The sequence below is a fragment of the Hypomesus nipponensis genome, chromosome 17, assembly GCF_054491055.1.
Source record: "Hypomesus nipponensis isolate SF chromosome 17, ASM5449105v1, whole genome shotgun sequence".
Taxonomy (NCBI): Eukaryota; Metazoa; Chordata; class Actinopteri; order Osmeriformes; family Osmeridae; genus Hypomesus; species Hypomesus nipponensis.
This window is the reverse complement of record NC_140377.1, coordinates 21,132,968-21,150,000: the sequence shown is the minus strand read 5'-3', so window position 1 is coordinate 21,150,000 and position 17,033 is coordinate 21,132,968. Positions and strand designations below refer to the sequence as shown.

General features: G+C 49.9%; 2 protein-coding genes across 3 annotated transcripts in view; one reads left to right on the top strand and one right to left on the bottom strand.

The window, feature by feature from the left end:
• clec19a (C-type lectin domain containing 19A) overlaps nt 1–2,081 on the bottom strand; it is a 3,964-nt gene extending 1,883 nt beyond the window's left edge. For both annotated transcript variants that reach the window (XM_084678303.1, XM_084678304.1), the window contains exons 1-3: nt 1,815–2,081; nt 677–854; nt 88–181 (exon numbers count right to left, since the gene is read on the bottom strand). In XM_084678303.1, coding sequence (XP_084534429.1) covers nt 88–181; nt 677–854; nt 1,815–1,902 — 360 coding nt within the window. In that variant the 5' untranslated portion in view covers nt 1,903–2,081. The remainder of the gene's footprint in view (nt 1–87; nt 182–676; nt 855–1,814) is intronic.
• Nucleotides 2,082–8,799: 6,718 nt separating this feature from the next.
• Nucleotides 8,800–17,033, top strand: part of smg1 (SMG1 nonsense mediated mRNA decay associated PI3K related kinase) — a 39,110-nt gene continuing 30,876 nt past the window's right edge. The window contains exons 1-5 of the mRNA XM_084677221.1: nt 8,800–9,287; nt 10,878–11,041; nt 12,299–12,451; nt 12,910–13,046; nt 16,957–17,015. Coding sequence (XP_084533347.1) covers nt 9,211–9,287; nt 10,878–11,041; nt 12,299–12,451; nt 12,910–13,046; nt 16,957–17,015 — 590 coding nt within the window. The 5' untranslated portion in view covers nt 8,800–9,210. The remainder of the gene's footprint in view (nt 9,288–10,877; nt 11,042–12,298; nt 12,452–12,909; nt 13,047–16,956; nt 17,016–17,033) is intronic.

Genomic DNA, 17,033 nt, shown 5'->3' with positions numbered 1-17,033 from the left:
ACCGGTCAGCAGGATTGACTTGGGTTTGTGTAACTTGGCCTCTGTCGTGTGTGTGCACGGCTGTGTGTGTTCCAGCTGAATACACACCTGTCTCCTGTCGTGAAGGCCTATCCAGATGTCAGTTGGGATCCCTGGCATGCGACTGTTGACCAGATCGTACACAAACACGTTCTCCCCCCAGCTGAAAAGCAGCAACACGCACGTCCATCAGACTCAGATGAACCCTTAACCAGTGGCCTTTTTCTCCTCTATGATAGCTGAAGTAGGGGGGGTCTGCTTCCCCCATGCACCAGCGACAACACTGGCAATTAAACCTTTCAGCTTTGTCATCAAAAATACTCTAGGCAATATTAATATATAGTATATATTTTTTCTCCTGACATTTTAAAGTCTGACGGGCTCTGTAATCCACAGATCTCCAGCTGTTGGGCATACCGTCAAAGATGGGAGAAGTTGAATGGGCGGATTGTTCCACCTCTGAAGTACAGTACCTGTCTGTCTTTCTTTGTGACTGAGGTTATGTTCTGAACAGCCGTCATTCAGAGAGTGTCTGTTTTGGTTTCCGGGGACCAGTTGATTTTGGTCTTTAAATACACAGGTCCTTCCCCTTTAACGATGACCCAGCATTTTACCTGGGTCAAACCAGGTGTGTGTTACTGTGCTGTGTGTGTGTTACCTGTGAATAGAGGTGAGTTTGGCTGACTTGAGGCCGTTGGAGAACTCTGCACAGTACAGGTCAGCCTCCGCCCAAGTCCTGTTGAGGGGGAAGAACCGGTAGCAGCTCCCATCAAACTCTGTCCAGAACAGAGGGCAGGAGACAGGGGGGGCCGAGTCTGGGAGCTGCAGAGGGAGGGCTGGGGAGGACGGAGGGGGGGGGGGGAGGGAGGGGGGGGGGAGGGAGGGGGGGAGGGGGGAGGAGGGAGGGAGGGAATTAATTGCAATAAGTATTGTGCTGACAATCCATTTGTTGATATTATTACAAAGCTCAAGCCAGAAGCTCCAGTCTAAACTGGAGAAAGTGCGCATTGGATCATTCAAATCATATTTGTGTCAGACAAAATGTTTGAGATTAATGCACCGAAGATTCCCACAACAAGATTTTTCACCGGAAATGTACCCATGAAAAAATCCAGTAACCGACAATCCGGTATGTCGGTAACCTACGTCTCTATAAATTTAGATCAAATTTGTTTACAATAAACATGATAAACCAATGATACAGTTACTTCATGTCTCTTACAAGATTTGATACACAACATATGAAAAGAAACAAATCAAAAACCAGATTGTAATTAGCGCGCATCAGTCTAGCCAAGTTCCCTGATCCGGTGCCTCGGAAGGAGCTGGAAGTCTAGAAGAAAATTCTGTCTGTTCATCTTAGGTTCTATTTAGACCTCCAACTGATTGGAGAATTTAACAAACACCTACACATGCAATCAACCTGTTCAGAGGCACAGTGGTACGAACAAAGTCTCTCTGAGGCATGAATGTCAGAGGAATTGATCGTAGACAGGGAAAAACATATATAACACACAGCCAACAGGTTTTCCTCCTTCAGTCAGGTGGATATCACATTACAAACCCTGCGCCTGCCATCACAACCCAACACAGGTCACCGCAGGAACACATCAACGCGAATGAACAAGAAGACGGAACGCACAGACAGATCAGAAGGCGACAGCTGATCTACTGTTTGGGGACACACAGAAGCACACAAGAAGTCCTTGATTTTTCTCCCGCGGTCGTCTGGTCCGTCTGTGCGGCCGGTTCCAGATGGTTCCAGATGGTTCCGGGTGGTTCCGGGTGTTACTCACCGCGTGTGATCTTGATGTTGGTGGACGGAATGCTCATCGCTGTGAGAGCCCAGAGGACCAGAGCCAAACTCAGCTCCCAACAGAGCATCTTCAGTGACGGAGTGAAACCCAGCGAGAGAGAGAGAAGTTTCGAACACTGCCTGGGTGTGTGAGTGTGCGTGTGTGTTGTAGCGTGTGTGTGTGAGGGGCCAAGTGTGTCTTGTGGTGTGTGTGTGTGTGTGTGTGAACTGCGCAGTGTCCTTGGGAGAGTATGTGTGTTTGAAAGCGAGTCCGGGCGAGGATTGAGTGCCTGAGAGCGAGACAGAGAGAGAGAGACATGCACACACAGAGACCTGCCCATGTCCCGACCCTCTCTCCCCACTTTATCACACTCTCTCTCGGTCCAAGTTTGAGGAGAGAGAGAGAGAGAGAGAGAGAGAGAGAGAGAGAGAGAGAGAGAGAGAGAGAGAGAGAGAGAGAGAGAGAGAGACCCACACCCCTATCCACATGTCCAACTCTCCACAGGCGTCACTGGGAGGAGAGAAACAACATCACATTCAACTAAACACATGCTGTTCAATAACACACCGTGTGCAAAACCACTGTGCTCACCAGAGGTCTTCAGGAATCATGCCAGGAAATGTCATCATCCAGATCTGAATGAGAATCATTCTCCCATCCAACATTTGTAACATTTTTAATGTTGGATGTTTTATGTACACTTGTGTACATAGAACAATGTATAATACACCGTATAAGTGGAAAACGGTACATGTGACACATTTAAGAGCTTTTAGAACAAACAATACATAAACATTTAGCGGGAAAAACGACTGAAGTTTCCAGATCTCTTCACGGCAGCATCCCCTGAAAGGGGCAGAGTTAAAAATATCCACTCCTTCAAAGGGCATGAGGGTTAAGTCAAGTGTGCACTCTTTTCCAAAGTGGTCTGGCATGTTATTTTCCTAGAGGGGTACGAGAAGCTTTGTCAAGTCCTCCCTGTAAACAGGTAGCGCACAGTTGGGGGGAAGACTGAGTTGAGATAAAAAGGGAGCGAGATTGTGGACAATCTGGACAAAAAGTAACTTTTCAACCCACCGTCTCCTTGTAAGACCGTTCTCAGTCATCCTCGGGTCCAGAGCTCTTTGATCGCTGTTAGAAAATGACTGGGAACAGCCTGGCAGCGACTTCACTGTGAAGCCATGGAGTTCAGAGGTCAGGGTGCCATGGTAACAGCAATTGACCTTTTTCGTCAGGAGCAGCCTTCAGTTGGCGCACTGCATGGGGTCGTTTCCAAACCGATGCTCAAACAGGGATTTGTTGCCGATCAATATAGCGGCGGCTGGATAATCTTTGTGTCTGTCTATCTACGTGCAATCTGTCGTGAAAAGCCATTTCCTTTTATCTCAAACAACATATTCGTTGTGAATGATGAGGGTTTTAGTTTTAATGTGAATGTCATGCTAACAGTGAAGGGAAGCTGTTTAGCTTGTGATTTCTACAACCCTGTTGTCATTGTTGTTCACACTTCCCAAAGTGCCTGAGCAGAACAGCACTTTTGTCACGAGCTTAAGTTCTTCCTTCTCATCCGGTGGTTTAGTATTCACCTCGCATTGTTGGGAAAACCAGTGTCAATTGTTCGTGTTGGTCGGTGATCATTTTGCTCATTCAACCAACAATGACGTCATCTGGCCAAGTTGGTAACTCCTTTAAACAGACCAGTCTATTGTCTCTCACCACAGACAGAGAACCCCCCTCCCGTGGGTGTGTCTGTGTGTGTGTGTGTGTGTGTGTGTGTGAGTGAGTGTACGTCCGCAGACGACAAATGAAAACGATGTTCAGCGAACACATGGCTGCTCGCTAACACTGTTTTCCACACCTGTCAGGCTGTCAGGGCTGAGGTCTGTAGAACGTAACACCTTGCTCACTGTACACTCACACGTTCACCCGTGTGCTCCTTGATGCGTCTGCGCTGACAATGGCTCTGTTCCCCCAAAGGATGCAGTTGGTCAGAAAAGACTTTACACTCTCCTAACGCTCTCGGTCTAGACCGTTTGAGATCAACAGAGGAAGACTGATTTGTGTCTCCTTTTAAGGGCCAAACTTTTTTAAATGTTTGACTCTGTTATCCTTGTAGCAGACTAACTGTCCTTGTATACTCCTTTGTCTTTGAACAGTGTCCCATTTGGTCTCCTGCAACTGCTGAGTAAAAACTGGTGATGGTCCAATTGAAATGATTTTGGATTGGACCTCCTTTCCCTTTCTCTCATGTAGCCAGTGTCTCCATTTCTGTCAATATGGTTCGGTGAATATGAGAAAAAAACTGGTTTGGTTTCTAAAACAAGCTCCCATCTTCGAGGTGCATCAATTTATTTCACTGCAGCTGCCAGGACAAGTGATTTCTCTTAAGGCATGTGTATGGTCCCACGAGAAAAAGGATTTAGGAGGGAACGATTGAAAATGACAAATAATCATGTCTCCATAATCACAGGCAGCACAGGGAGGCCCCTGAAAGATCAATGTTTCAATAGAGAGATTCTCAATGCAGATGAGGTTGGTCTTTCTGTGTGTCTCTTTCTCTCTCTTTTCTTCCCCCCCCCCCCTCCCAGAGTCATTACACTCCTGGCTCCTGGACCTTGAAGTGTATGGTGTGGATATTAAAAACATCTGATGGTAAGGATGCCAAGGGTTAGGACACAACTATGAATACAGATGTGTATCAGCATGACAGAGGGCCCATCCACAGCCCAGGCCTGTACTGCACTGCTAAGACATATCGCACACGCCACAATCTGTCTTTTTTTTTCATATTTTAAGTGCCACTTTTCCACCTTGTTTACTGAAATTATTCAACTACTTCATGAATAAAGTATCACTTTCCGGTGTGTTCTACTCTAGTCTATTTTATTCTACGTTGTCAGTGTAATACTTTCCAAAGTGGCTTGGACACTTTGTCGAGAGACTGCTCTCAGAGGAATGACCAGAGCAGCACAGACTAAACCCCATTAGCCTCTATCTAGGACATCTCCCATGGATCTGACCCCTGACCCCTAACCCCTGACCCCCCAATCTGTCCCCCTCCTTGAACCTGAGGAATTCAGGTTCACAGGGCCACAGTCAAAACCACAACACTGCTCAAAACACACACACACACACACAAACACTTCTCCTTCCAGCTTTCTCCACTCCAATCTCCTGCCTGGCCCTAAAACGATAGCTGTGTGGAGCCGGAGGCGTCTGAGTGCAGAGGGCCGGCTCTCTGCAGGAGGGCATGCTTGGAGGAACACCAACACAACTCGACCTGTGAAATGCAGAGGGTGAATGGAAGGATGTCAGGCTGTAGATGCAGATTATTCCGAAAATATGTGAGAACCACTCAGCTCAAAAGATCACTGCTGCATTGTCAGATTGATCTAGTCAACAGCTTTGTTTGATTTCATGCTTCTGGTCTATCAGGTTGAGAGGCCTGTCTGTAGACATGGGCCATCTCTGGCTCCTTGTGTTTTATCTGTCTGCTCCAGATAGCACGGTGCTCAACTTATCTTTACGTCTTCAGAGCCTCTTTGGTGTTTAAACCAATAGAAGGAGACAGTGCTGGGGGAAGTGTTTGTGTGTGTATCTGGTTGTATGCGTGTGTCTGTGTGTGTGTGTGTCTGTGTGTGTATCTGTGTGTGTTCATCAACATGCATTCTGATCATCAAGAGGGCCCAAACCATCCTGATCTCGGCAGGAAAAGAATCATGCAATCGCTGTCGTCATATTTGTGTGTGTGTTCATATGTGTTTGTTTCTGTCTGTTTGTGTTTTAGGTGTGTGTGTGTGTGTGTGTATGCGTGTGTTTGTCGAAACGGCTAATCCACAGCCAACACCAAATCAACACGTGTGGCCTTTCCCAATGACATCACTGGGTGTATCCACAAAGTTTTCAAACCCCTCTTCATCCAAACTTCTAAATATAACCAGTACGTTGTGAGGACTGATTTAATCCAAAGGTCAAGGATCAGATGGTTTGCTACAAAGGGGAAGGTCACATTTTTGGTTTGGCTTCAAAGGAACTGATAGACAAGATTTGGCTCCTTGACTTGTTAAAATACCATGAACCACATGCTGTTGCTGAAAAGGTTGGATTCCTTTAGAGTTCTATCCTTGATGTAAATGTTTTTGATGTAGTGAGAGCAGTTATGAGTTCTGTGCTTGACTTGTAGAAAATATGGTTGTGGCTAATTTATACCATAATTGCATAGAAACATTCTTAAATGTCTCCCAAATAGGTTTTGTTTTTGGAAATTCCCTTAAGTCATGCTTTAAATGACTTTTTCACAAGAGATGAGGACTCTGGTGCAAGTTCGAATGTGGGGAGGGCATCCACACGCAGTTGGATCAGATCCAGCTGTTTCACGGCGTTTTTCCGTCGCGAAGGGCGTTAATTAGACAACTGCAAACAATCCCTTAACGACTGTCGGGCATGATCCCAAGCCCATCTGCTTTAACGACTCATCCACGCAGTAATTACAGCCTCGTCTAGCCCGGCGCATACAAGGCTTCCCTCACAGCGGCAGTGGGGAGCCAGCCCCGTTGTTTATTCCGACTCTGTCACTGCAGTAATCGGTGCTCATTGAAAAATGACCAGGTCCGTTTGTAATGGAGTTGTACTTGAATTAACGGCTAATGGCCGTGTATCGGCTAATGGCTGTGTATCGGCTAATGGTCGTGTATCGAGGTCCTCTAATTGAAGTGTCATCAAACCGGGACTGGTCAGCGAGCCAAATCGTCTGAGGACCGCAGGTTACAGCCTGTGCTCAGCAAATTGCGAGATTGTTTTGTCTAGGCTTTCTTGGACTTCTCTGGGAGGCAAGATGGCCTGTACTTAATGACACGAAATGACAAATGAGATATGTATATAGGCCTACGTAGGCAACAGCCATAATGCATATTTGTTTGTGTGTTTGATTGTTAAAAAATGACCTCACACCCTAGACTCAAGTAAATGCAAATCATATCTGAAATTGTTTCAAGTGGTATTACTTCTCAGCATGGCCGGACATGACAGCCTTGAAATGGTGGCTGACTCTCTGTTGCCTGTCTGCAGTCATCATCTTTGACCTCAGCCCATGCCCTTCACTTTCCCCCAATTCCCTTGACTTCACCACTGTTTACTGTGCTACACTGTTACCTAGCAACATAACATCTGTAGTTAAAGTGGAGTCCAAGCAGGAGGGTACAACTCAGAGGGAGGTGGGGGCTGAGAGAGAGAGAGAGAGAGACAGAGAGAGAGAGAGAGAGAGAGAGAGAGAGAGAGAGAGAGAGAGAGAGAGAGAGAGAGAGAGAGAGAGTGGAGAGAGAGAGGGAGAGTGGAGAGAGAGAGAGAGAGAGAGAGAGAGAGAGAGAGAGAGAGAGAGAGAGAGAGAGTGGAGAGAGAGAGAGAGAGAGAGAGAGAGAGAGAGAGAGAGAGAGAGAGAGAGAGAGAGAGAGAGAGAGAGAGAGAGAGAGTGGAGAGAGAGAGAGAGAGAGAGAGAGAGGAGAGAGAGAGAGAGAGAGAGAGAGAGAGAGAGAGAGAGAGAGAGAGAGAGAGAGAGAGAGAGAGAGAGAGAGAGAGAGAGAGAGAGAGAGTGGAGAGAGAGAGAGAGAGAGAGAGAGAGAGAGAGAGAGAGAGAGAGAGAGAGAGAGAGAGAGAGAGAGAGAGAGAGAGAGAGAGTGGAGAGAGAGAGAGAGAGAGAGAGAGAGAGAGAGAGAGAGAGAGAGAGAGAGAGAGAGAGAGAGAGAGAGAGAGAGAGAGTGGAGAGAGAGAGGGAGAGTGGAGAGAGAGAGAGAGAGAGAGAGAGAGAGAGAGAGAGAGAGAGAGAGAGTGGAGAGAGAGAGAGAGAGAGAGAGAGAGAGAGAGAGAGAGAGAGAGAGAGAGAGAGAGAGAGAGAGAGTGGAGAGAGAGAGAGAGAGAGAGAGAGAGAGAGAGAGAGAGAGAGAGAGAGAGAGAGAGAGAGAGAGAGAGAGAGAGAGAGAGAGAGAGAGAGAGAGAGAGAGAGAGAGAGAGAGAGAGAGTGAGAGAGAGAGAGAGAGAGAGAGAGAGAGAGAGAGAGAGAGAGAGAGAGAGAGAGAGAGAGAGAGAGAGAGAGAGAGAGAGAGAGAGTGGAGAGAGAGAGAGAGAGAGAGAGAGAGAGAGAGAGAGAGAGAGAGAGAGAGAGAGAGAGAGAGAGAGAGAATCATAGGAGGATATGGGGTATATCTTACTGCCCCAATATGTATCAACATACCACAACCTGATGGACAGTGAATGACCTGCACACACATTATACACACAGCACATATTTTTGTGTCAATGTTCAACTGCTTTAATCTATTAAATTTATTCCTGGTATTTAATTGATATTTGATGCTTTAACAACATAGTTATTTGTGCCAATAAAGCACTTTTGAATTTGAGAAGGGGTATTCTCTGAAAAGTCTAGTCTGTGTCTACAACATGACTGTTATGATGTTGACTCCAGCTCAGTCTTTGCTCTGTGGCGCCATCTTCTGTTGTAGTTGAACATTACACTGTGTGGGGTGTGGCAGGATTTCACTACCTCGTTTTTGACGCATATTTTCTATGCTGTGAGTTCAGTTAGGAAAATCCATTCACAAGAAAAGACGGCTGATTTCTCACATAAACAATTCATTCATTTTATTCTTCATCTTCTTGAAGGTGTGTAATGAGACTATTATCACAGATAAACACTATATATTATTATTAATGTCATCATGCCTTTGATTCATTTACCCTAAGATATAATTGAAAATATGTTGTGTGTGGATTTAACATGAGGGTGTGAAAGGTTAGTGATTGACAATATCCACATTCATTTCAAATGTGCATAGTGATACTGTGTTTGGTCTTGTATCAAACTATTCCATTTCGAGACAGATGCATCTCCATGCATCCTACCCTGCATCCGTTCCATTCCTGACTCCCACTCACGAGTCGTGATGCTGTCGCCTGGCAACAGCACAGCCGTGGCAAAAGAACTACGTGTTCTGTAAAACAACAAACAGGACGCTAGGTAGCCAGTTAATAGACTGTAAATAAACTGTTAAGAGGATGCAAGACGGTCGATGCCACATTAATGCTTTATTGGGGATACATTTTGCGTTTGCATTGTTTTCGGTGAACCTGTTGCAGACATATGAGTGTCTGTGAGGTCCGGCAGGAGGCGCTGCTATAAAGACTGGAGTGGCAAGCGCGCCTTTTACACAAGAATCGAAGAAGGAGTTGAAGCCAGAAAAAAAAGAAGGCAGACCCTACACAAACATTCCGAGCACAGCGATAGCAAGTAGACAACACGGCACAGGACCCATTCATGGACGTAAATTAATACACAGCAAAATCTAATAGTAGACGGATTGTATTCCCGTTGAGAGCGGGTCATGCTGTTCTCGCAAAGGTAATGAGCCGTAAAGCCCCTGGGTCTCGGCTTAGCAGCGCCCACAAACTGCAGCGAAACTGGAATGATTGGCAGCCCAGGTTGGTATCGCGCCACTGGAAAGACAGTCCAAAATTAGACCGGGGATTCGCCGGGCCAAACCATGGCTCTTCAATTGAGCTAGCGACTATTGCCACACATGTGCTATGGCTAGCTAGCTTGTCAGTGAGTTTATGCCAAGGCAGCAAACGATACCATATTCAAGATTTCACACACAAACTGTCTGACATTACAATGTGTTCAAACCACCTTAATAGCTTGCTTGTTGCGCGTGTCTCGCCACACCACTTGTTTTTTTAGCTTTCCTCGTGCTCTAACGTTACATAGCAACGAAATTAGCACTAGCTAGCTCGCTAATGATTCCTGCTGACCAGTAATAGCCAGCTAGACTACCCAAGTGAGCTGGCTAGTTATCCAACTTAGGCTAGCATTCCAAAAGGAAAATAAGAATAACAATGCCGAGTTGTATTCTGTCAGAGTTGGATAGCAAACATCGATGTGCTACTGCCTGGTAATATCTGGATAACTATTTGTTTCAAGCTAGCTTAGCTGTTGTTGTAGTGCTGGCTAACACAATGATACGTGATTGGCGCGTCGTTAGCGAACGCGTTAACGTTAGCTTGCTAGCTCAGCTGGTGAATTGGTGTGCAACACACCTTTGTTCCTTAGCTGTAAGCACTGTGCAAATTGGCCATTTTGACAACGTTTCTAAAACTGATTGTGACATGGAGTAGTGCAAGATATTGTGGGTAAAGTTTACGGCAATGGCAGTGCCCAGGTAACTCTTAATTAATGCTACGCGAGCAACGTTGACTGGCTAGCTTACTTTGACCTGCTGCCTACAGGCTGCACTCAACACGGCACCTCCCTTGTTTTGTCATGCTAGCTAGCTAGTTAGCAAGTGTCATGCCACTAAACACGTTTGTATTAACTAGAGTAAATGATTAACCTTTTAACGTTTTGCCGTATTATGTCAAGGCTTTCAGCCAAGCCCTGTAGCTACACTAACCAGCTAGCCACTAACGATAGCTGAGCTGGCCACCTTAGTATGTGAACTCTAGGTGAAAGACAGGCATTCGCAAATCAATACGAGCTAAAGTTGGCCGTCAATGCTTTTGTACCTGCCCTGTGACAAACTGAAGATAGCTGCCGACTCCTTTTAAATAACGTATAAATCCCTTAATCTATGGTGTTTATGGTTAGCTTACTGTCAGATGTTTTTTTTTCAAACCTGACAGGTACAGGGAGTAGGGAGTCAGGTGGCTGAGTGGGTAGAGCATTGGGCTAGTAATCTGAAGGTTGCCAGTTAGATTCCCGGCCGGTGCACGTGACGTTGTGTCCTTGGCACTTCACCCTACTTGCCTTGGGGGGAATGTCTCTGTACTAACTGTAGGTCGCTCTGGATAAGAGCGTCTGCTAAATGACTAAATGTAAATGTACAGAAGAGGCATATTTGATTAAACTTGTAAAACACCGCCAATTTGGAATGTTTGGTCTTTGAACCGTGTCATATACCATAAGACTGGTAATCTGGTTATAAGGGCAAGATGCATGGCAGTGTCCGATATCCCGAGTAGACTTGACTGATATCAGCGTGGGCATGTTTTGTTTTGTGACTGTGTGCATCCCAGAGGCGACAGCGTGTCTGCTAGCCAGGACGGTGTGAAGTACAGCGCCACCAGAGACTTTGGCCCAGCAGCTGCTGCTGTGTATGACTCTGCACCCCCGGATCGACCTGACTCCCCAGCGCTGCACAGCGATGCCTACACACCTGCCGACACGCTGGACGAAGGGGGTGAGCGCTCCGCCCGGCGTCACGCGCTGAATGATGAACACCTGTCCCGTTAAACGCTCACGTCAACCATGCAGACTGGCGTACAGAAGCATAGGGGTCCGTGTGTCCTCTTTGGTACTTGTATTCATTTAGCAGACGCTTTTATCCAAAGCGACTTCCAAGAGAGAGAGATGGTGTGTCAAGTGAGTTGCCTCGGGGTGTGGAATACCATGGAAGAGCCGCACCTCATTTTCTTTCTCTTTACCTTGAGATGGGTGTAGGTTTGTGGGGATCAGTTCAGGTTTATTGATTTCCCGACGGCAATTTGGGTACAGCGTTACAAGTGTATATAACCTAAGAAACGGCCAATCCATACATCCCAAACAAGCACAAAAAAATGTGTCTAAAGACATTGTATTTCTTCCTACTAACAGTACCTTGAGTTTAAAAGCTTTTCTAGCTGAGGGGGATACATGAATATCTGTCATCACAGGTTGAGTTGTCGCCATAACAACCCAGTTTTTACGCACTCCTGCTACCTTTTGAGGCGGAGCCACAGTAGGCCCAGTACGCACATTTCAATCCTCTAAATCCTACGTACCTTGCTGAGTTTGATACTGTATCCTGGTGTGGTCTAAGCAAGCAGTGGCGCTGACCGCCCTAGGTGATTTCTATTGGAGCAGAGCAGAAAGGGACCATGTGTTGTAGTCACTGCTGTAGGATGTTGCCGCCCGATTCTGTTCTCAGAGACTCTCGTCTGTCGACTGACTGACAAGGAAGTGAAAGGGAAAGTAGTGTGCGTTGTCACGGCAGTCTCACGGGTACACAACCTGAAAATCACGGTGTTTTCTGTTCACCAACTCCATACGGGTGGGGGGGGGCTGTCCTTTTGAGTCGTCGTTCACATTCTTTTGTTCACCGGCACTTTCCGTGTCTATAGTCCTTGACACACCAGCTGAAAGCAGAGCCCTTAGTTATGTTATCTCCTGATTGGAAGTTCCACTCCCCTCTGGTTTCTACAGCTTCTCACTTGGTGGCGTGATGTTGGCTCATCATCTCTGCTGGAGTTCCTGTCTCTGAGGTTGATGGAATGTTGCCTACTTTTGCTTGGGGGGGGGGGTCACATGGTACCTTACCATGTGACCTGACCTGGGACACCTGGGCTGTTCCATGTTTTACCTTCCGTTCAGCACCTGTGGGGTATGGTGGAGTGAGCGTGATGTCGCGAGATGGATTATAACATTTCCTGTTCCTTTACCTCCATCTTGTAACCAACAGGTGGATATGAAGCCGACACAGGTCTCTGTGATAACACATTTGGTTGGAAGTCGCTGGGGCAAGAGTTGAGGATCAACAATGTGACGACGGATTTGACCCCTTTTCAGCATGGAAACCGTGCTTTAGCTTCTAAGGACATGAGGAAATCACAGGGTGAGCTAACACTGCTATGCTAACTTGTTGCTATGCTAACTTGCTGCTATGCTAACTTGCTGCTATGCTAACTTGCTGCTATGCTAACTTGCTGCTATGCTAACTTGCTGCTATGCTAACTTGCTGCTATGCTAACTTGCTGCTATGCTAACTTGCTGCTATGCTAACTTGCTGCTATGCTAATTTACCGTCATGCTATCTGGCTGTCATGTTAACTTGCTGTCATGTTAACTTGCTGTCACGCCAACTTGACTCAGTGGGGGCAGGTCAGCATGGCAGCACTACGTCAGAGAGATAATATTTCACACATTCCATCACAATTCATTCAGGCTGATGCGGCCGTTGCTAACTTTGCTAAGCTTCCTTCAGATCTGCTTCAAAGCAATCGCCACTCACGGTACCCAAGTCCACTGCTAAAAGGAAATCTACCTTTGTCTCGTGTGTGTGCTCCCCTCCAGACAGAGGCATGGCTCACTCGGAGGAGTCCCGCCTGGCCAACCTCCTGCGCCGCGTGTCCCGGGAGGAGGACCGGGACCGCAGGCTGGCCACGCTCCGACAGCTGAGGGACTTCATCACCCACTCGGACAACAAAGTGGTGAGGGAACAGCGCTCTGGGGGTCCTTCAGCTCCAGTCACCCCTTCCCCTCTAACCCTCCAGGAGGTCCCCCTCTGGCCCTCCAGGAGGTCCCCCTCTAACCCTCCAGGAGGTCCCCCTCTGGCCCTCCAGGAGGTCCCCCTCTGGCCCTCCAGGAGGTCCCCCTCTGGCCCTCCAGGAGGTCCCCCTCTGGCCCTCCAGGAGGTCCCCTCTGGCCCTCCAGGAGGTCCCCTCTGGCCCTCCAGGAGGTCCCCCTCTAACCCTCCAGGAGGTCCCCCTCTAACCCTCCTGGAGGTCCCCCTCTAACCCTCCAGGAGGTCCCCCTCTAGCCCTCCAGGAGGTCCCCCTCTAGCCCTCCAGGAGGTCCCCTCTAGCCCTCCAGGAGGTCCCCCTCTAGCCCTCCAGGAGGTCCCCTCTAGCCCTCCAGGAGGTCCCCCTCTAACCCTCCAGGATGTCCCCCTCTAACCCTCCAGGAGGTCCCCCTCTAGCCCTCCAGGAGGTCCCCCTCTAGCCCTCCAGGAGGTCCCCTCTAGCCCTCCAGGAGGTCCCCCTCTAACCCTCCAGGAGGTCCCCCTCTAACCCTCCAGGAGGTCCCCCTCTAACCCTCCAGGAGGTCCCCCTCTAACCCTCCAGGAGGTCCCCCTCTAGCCCTCCAGGAGGTCCCCCTCTAACCCTCCAGGAGGTCCCCCTCTAACCCTCCAGGAGGTCCCCCTCTAACCCTCCAGGAGGTCCCCCTCTAACCCTCCAGGAGGTCCCCCTCTAACCCTCCAGGAGGTCCCCCTCTAACCCTCCAGGAGGTCCCCCTCTAGCTCTCCAGGAGGTCCCCCTCTAACCCTCCAGGAGGTCCCCCTCTAGCCCTCCAGGAGGTCCCCCTCTAACCCTCCAGGAGGTCCCCCTCTAACCCTCCAGGAGGTCCCCCTCTAACCCTCCAGGAGGTCCCCCTCTAACCCTCCAGGAGGTCCCCCTCTGACCCTCCAGGAGGTCCCCCTCTGACCCTCCAGGAGGTCCCCCTCTGACCCTCCAGGAGGTCCCCCTCTGACCCTCCAGGAGGTCCCCCTCTGACCCTCCAGGAGGTCCCCCTCTAACCCTCCAGGAGGTCCCCCTCTAACCCTCCAGGAGGTCCCCCTCTAAGCCTCCAGGAGGTCCCCCTCTAACCCTCCAGGAGGTCCCCCTCTAACCCTCCAGGAGGTCCCCCTCTGGCCCTCCAGGAGGTCCCCCTCTAACCCTCCAGGAGGTCCCCCTCTAACCCTCCAGGAGGTCCCCCTCTAACCCTCCAGGAGGTCCCCCTCTAACCCTCCAGGAGGTCCCCCTCTAACCCTCCAGGAGGTCCCCCTCTAACCCTCCAGGAGGTCCCCCTCTAACCCTCCAGGAGGTCCCCCTCTAACCCTCCAGGAGGTCCCCCTCTAACCCTCCAGGAGGTCCCCCTCTAACCCTCCAGGAGGTCCCCCTCTAACCCTCCAGGAGGTCCCCCTCTAACCCTCCAGGAGGTCCCCCTCTAACCCTCCAGGAGGTCCCCCTCTAACCCTCCAGGAGGTCCCCCTCTAACCCTCCAGGAGGTCCCCCTCTAACCCTCCAGGAGGTCCCCCTCTAACCCTCCAGGAGGTCCCCCTCTAACCCTCCAGGAGGTCCCCCTCTAACCCTCCAGGAGGTCCCCCTCTAACCCTCCAGGAGGTCCCCCTCTAACCCTCCAGGAGGTCCCCCTCTAACCCTCCAGGAGGTCCCCCTCTAACCCTCCAGGAGGTCCCCCTCTGGCCCTCCAGGAGGTCCCCCTCTAACCCTCCAGGAGGTCCCCCTCTAACCCTCCAGGAGGTCCCCCTCTAACCCTCCAGGAGGTCCCCCTCTAACCCTCCAGGAGGTCCCCCTCTAACCCTCCAGGAGGTCCCCCTCTAACCCTCCAGGAGGTCCCCCTCTAACCCTCCAGGAGGTCCCCCTCTAACCCTCCAGGAGGTCCCCCTCTAACCCTCCAGGAGGTCCCCTCTAACCCTCCAGGAGGTCCCCCTCTAACCCTCCAGGAGGTCCCCTCTAACCCTCCAGGAGGTCCCCCTCTAACCCTCCAGGAGGTCCCCCTCTAACCCTCCAGGAGGTCCCCCTCTAACCCTCCAGGAGGTCCCCCTCTAACCCTCCAGGAGGTCCCCCTCTAACCCTCCAGGAGGTCCCCTCTAACCCTCCAGGAGGTCCCCCTCTAACCCTCCAGGAGGTCCCCCTCTAACCCTCCAGGAGGTCCCCTTCTAACCCTCCAGGAGGTCCCCTCTGGCCCTCCAGGAGGTCCCCCTCTAACCCTCCAGGAGGTCCCCCTCTAACCCTCCAGGAGGTCCCCCTCTAACCCTCCAGGAGGTCCCCCTCTAACCCTCCAGGAGGTCCCCCTCTAACCCTCCAGGAGGTCCCCTCTAACCCTCCAGGAGGTCCCCCTCTAACCCTCCAGGAGGTCCCCCTCTAACCCTCCAGGAGGTCCCCCTCTAACCCTCCAGGAGGTCCCCCTCTAACCCTCCAGGAGGTCCCCCTCTAACCCTCCAGGAGGTCCCCCTCTAACCCTCCAGGAGGTCCCCCTCTAGCTCTCCCGTGTGCGCTTCAACGTCGGACCGGTGCAAAACGTCCTCCTCGTGGTTCTTCTGAAGCTCACTTGTTTGAGGCTTGCCCTTTTGTCATTTTCTCGTACAGAAGTCGGTCAGTTGCCAAACCTCCTTTTTTTATGGGTTCTGTTTGTTTCCAGACTGAAATGCTGAAGAATCATTTACATCTTTTCATTTAGCAGACAGTTGTTATCCTAAAAGCCTGGCATGTAAATGCCAAAAAAGAGGGTAGATCACTGAACTCATGCTCCTTGAGTCATCAATATTAGGAAGAGTGCCAAGGAATAATCACTATTCTTTACCAGACAACAGTTGCATCATCTCAACTACAGATATTAGATTATTCTGTTAAGACAAGTCTGCCACAATACCATTAAATATTTTAGTTTTTAGTTGCATTTTGATTCGGATTTAGTTTCTTTTTTTCGGTAGGCAGTAATGATCAGCTCGTTGACACACTTGTCTTCCCACAGCATGAAAATGGTTCCTGGCCTGCTTTCCTGTGTATTCATCCCTTCGTTCCTCCTCCTCCTCTACTCCCTTTTGTTACCCGTGACCTTCTAAAGAGAACTCATTGTAACCTCTGCAGAAAAAAGGGAAAAGAAAAGATGCACAGAAATCTCCTTGTGAACGTTCAGGGCCGAATCAGGGTCTGTGTCTGTTGTAGTCAGGGCCTGTGAGAGTTGTGTCTGTTGTAGTCAGGGCCTGTGAGCGTTGTGTCTGTTGTAGTCAGGGCCTGTGAGCGTTGTGTCTGTTGTAGTCAGGGCCTGTGAGAGTTGTGTCTGTTGTAGTCAGGGCCTGTGAGCGTTGTGTCTGTTGTAGTCAGGGCCTGTGAGCGTTGTCTGTTGTAGTCAGGGCCTGTGAGCGTTGTCTGTTGTAGTCAGGGCCTGTGAGAGTTGTCTGTTGTAGTCAGGGCCTGTGAGTGGTGTCTGTTGTAGTCAGGGCCTGTGAGCGTTGTGTCTGTTGTAGTCAGGGCCTGTGAGCGTTGTGTCTGTTGTAGTCAGGGCCTGTGAGAGTTGTGTCTGTTGTAGTCAGGGCCTGTGAGCGTTGCTGTATGAGGGTAAACGTCAGGGTAGGGATTGTGTTTGGAGCCCGGGAGACTCAGCATTGTTGTCAGTGATCGTGTCGCCCCAAGATAACCCCCTCCCCCCTCACTTCCGTTTTTAGAAACCAGGTCCTGCTCTGTTCTATTTGTGTTGGATTAAAACAGGACCCCCCCCCCCCACCCACCCCCCTCCTCAGCCATGAGCTGTGACCCCTAGAGGTGAGCTGGTGTGGTGCGTGACCCCCCCCCCCCTCTCCCCCTACTAACGCGAGTGTTTTGGCTCCTCCCCCTCCAGGCCCTGGTGAAACAGCAGGACACCATCCTGAGCACCCTCAACGAGATCCTGAACGAGAGGTGAGAATGCTGCCGGCC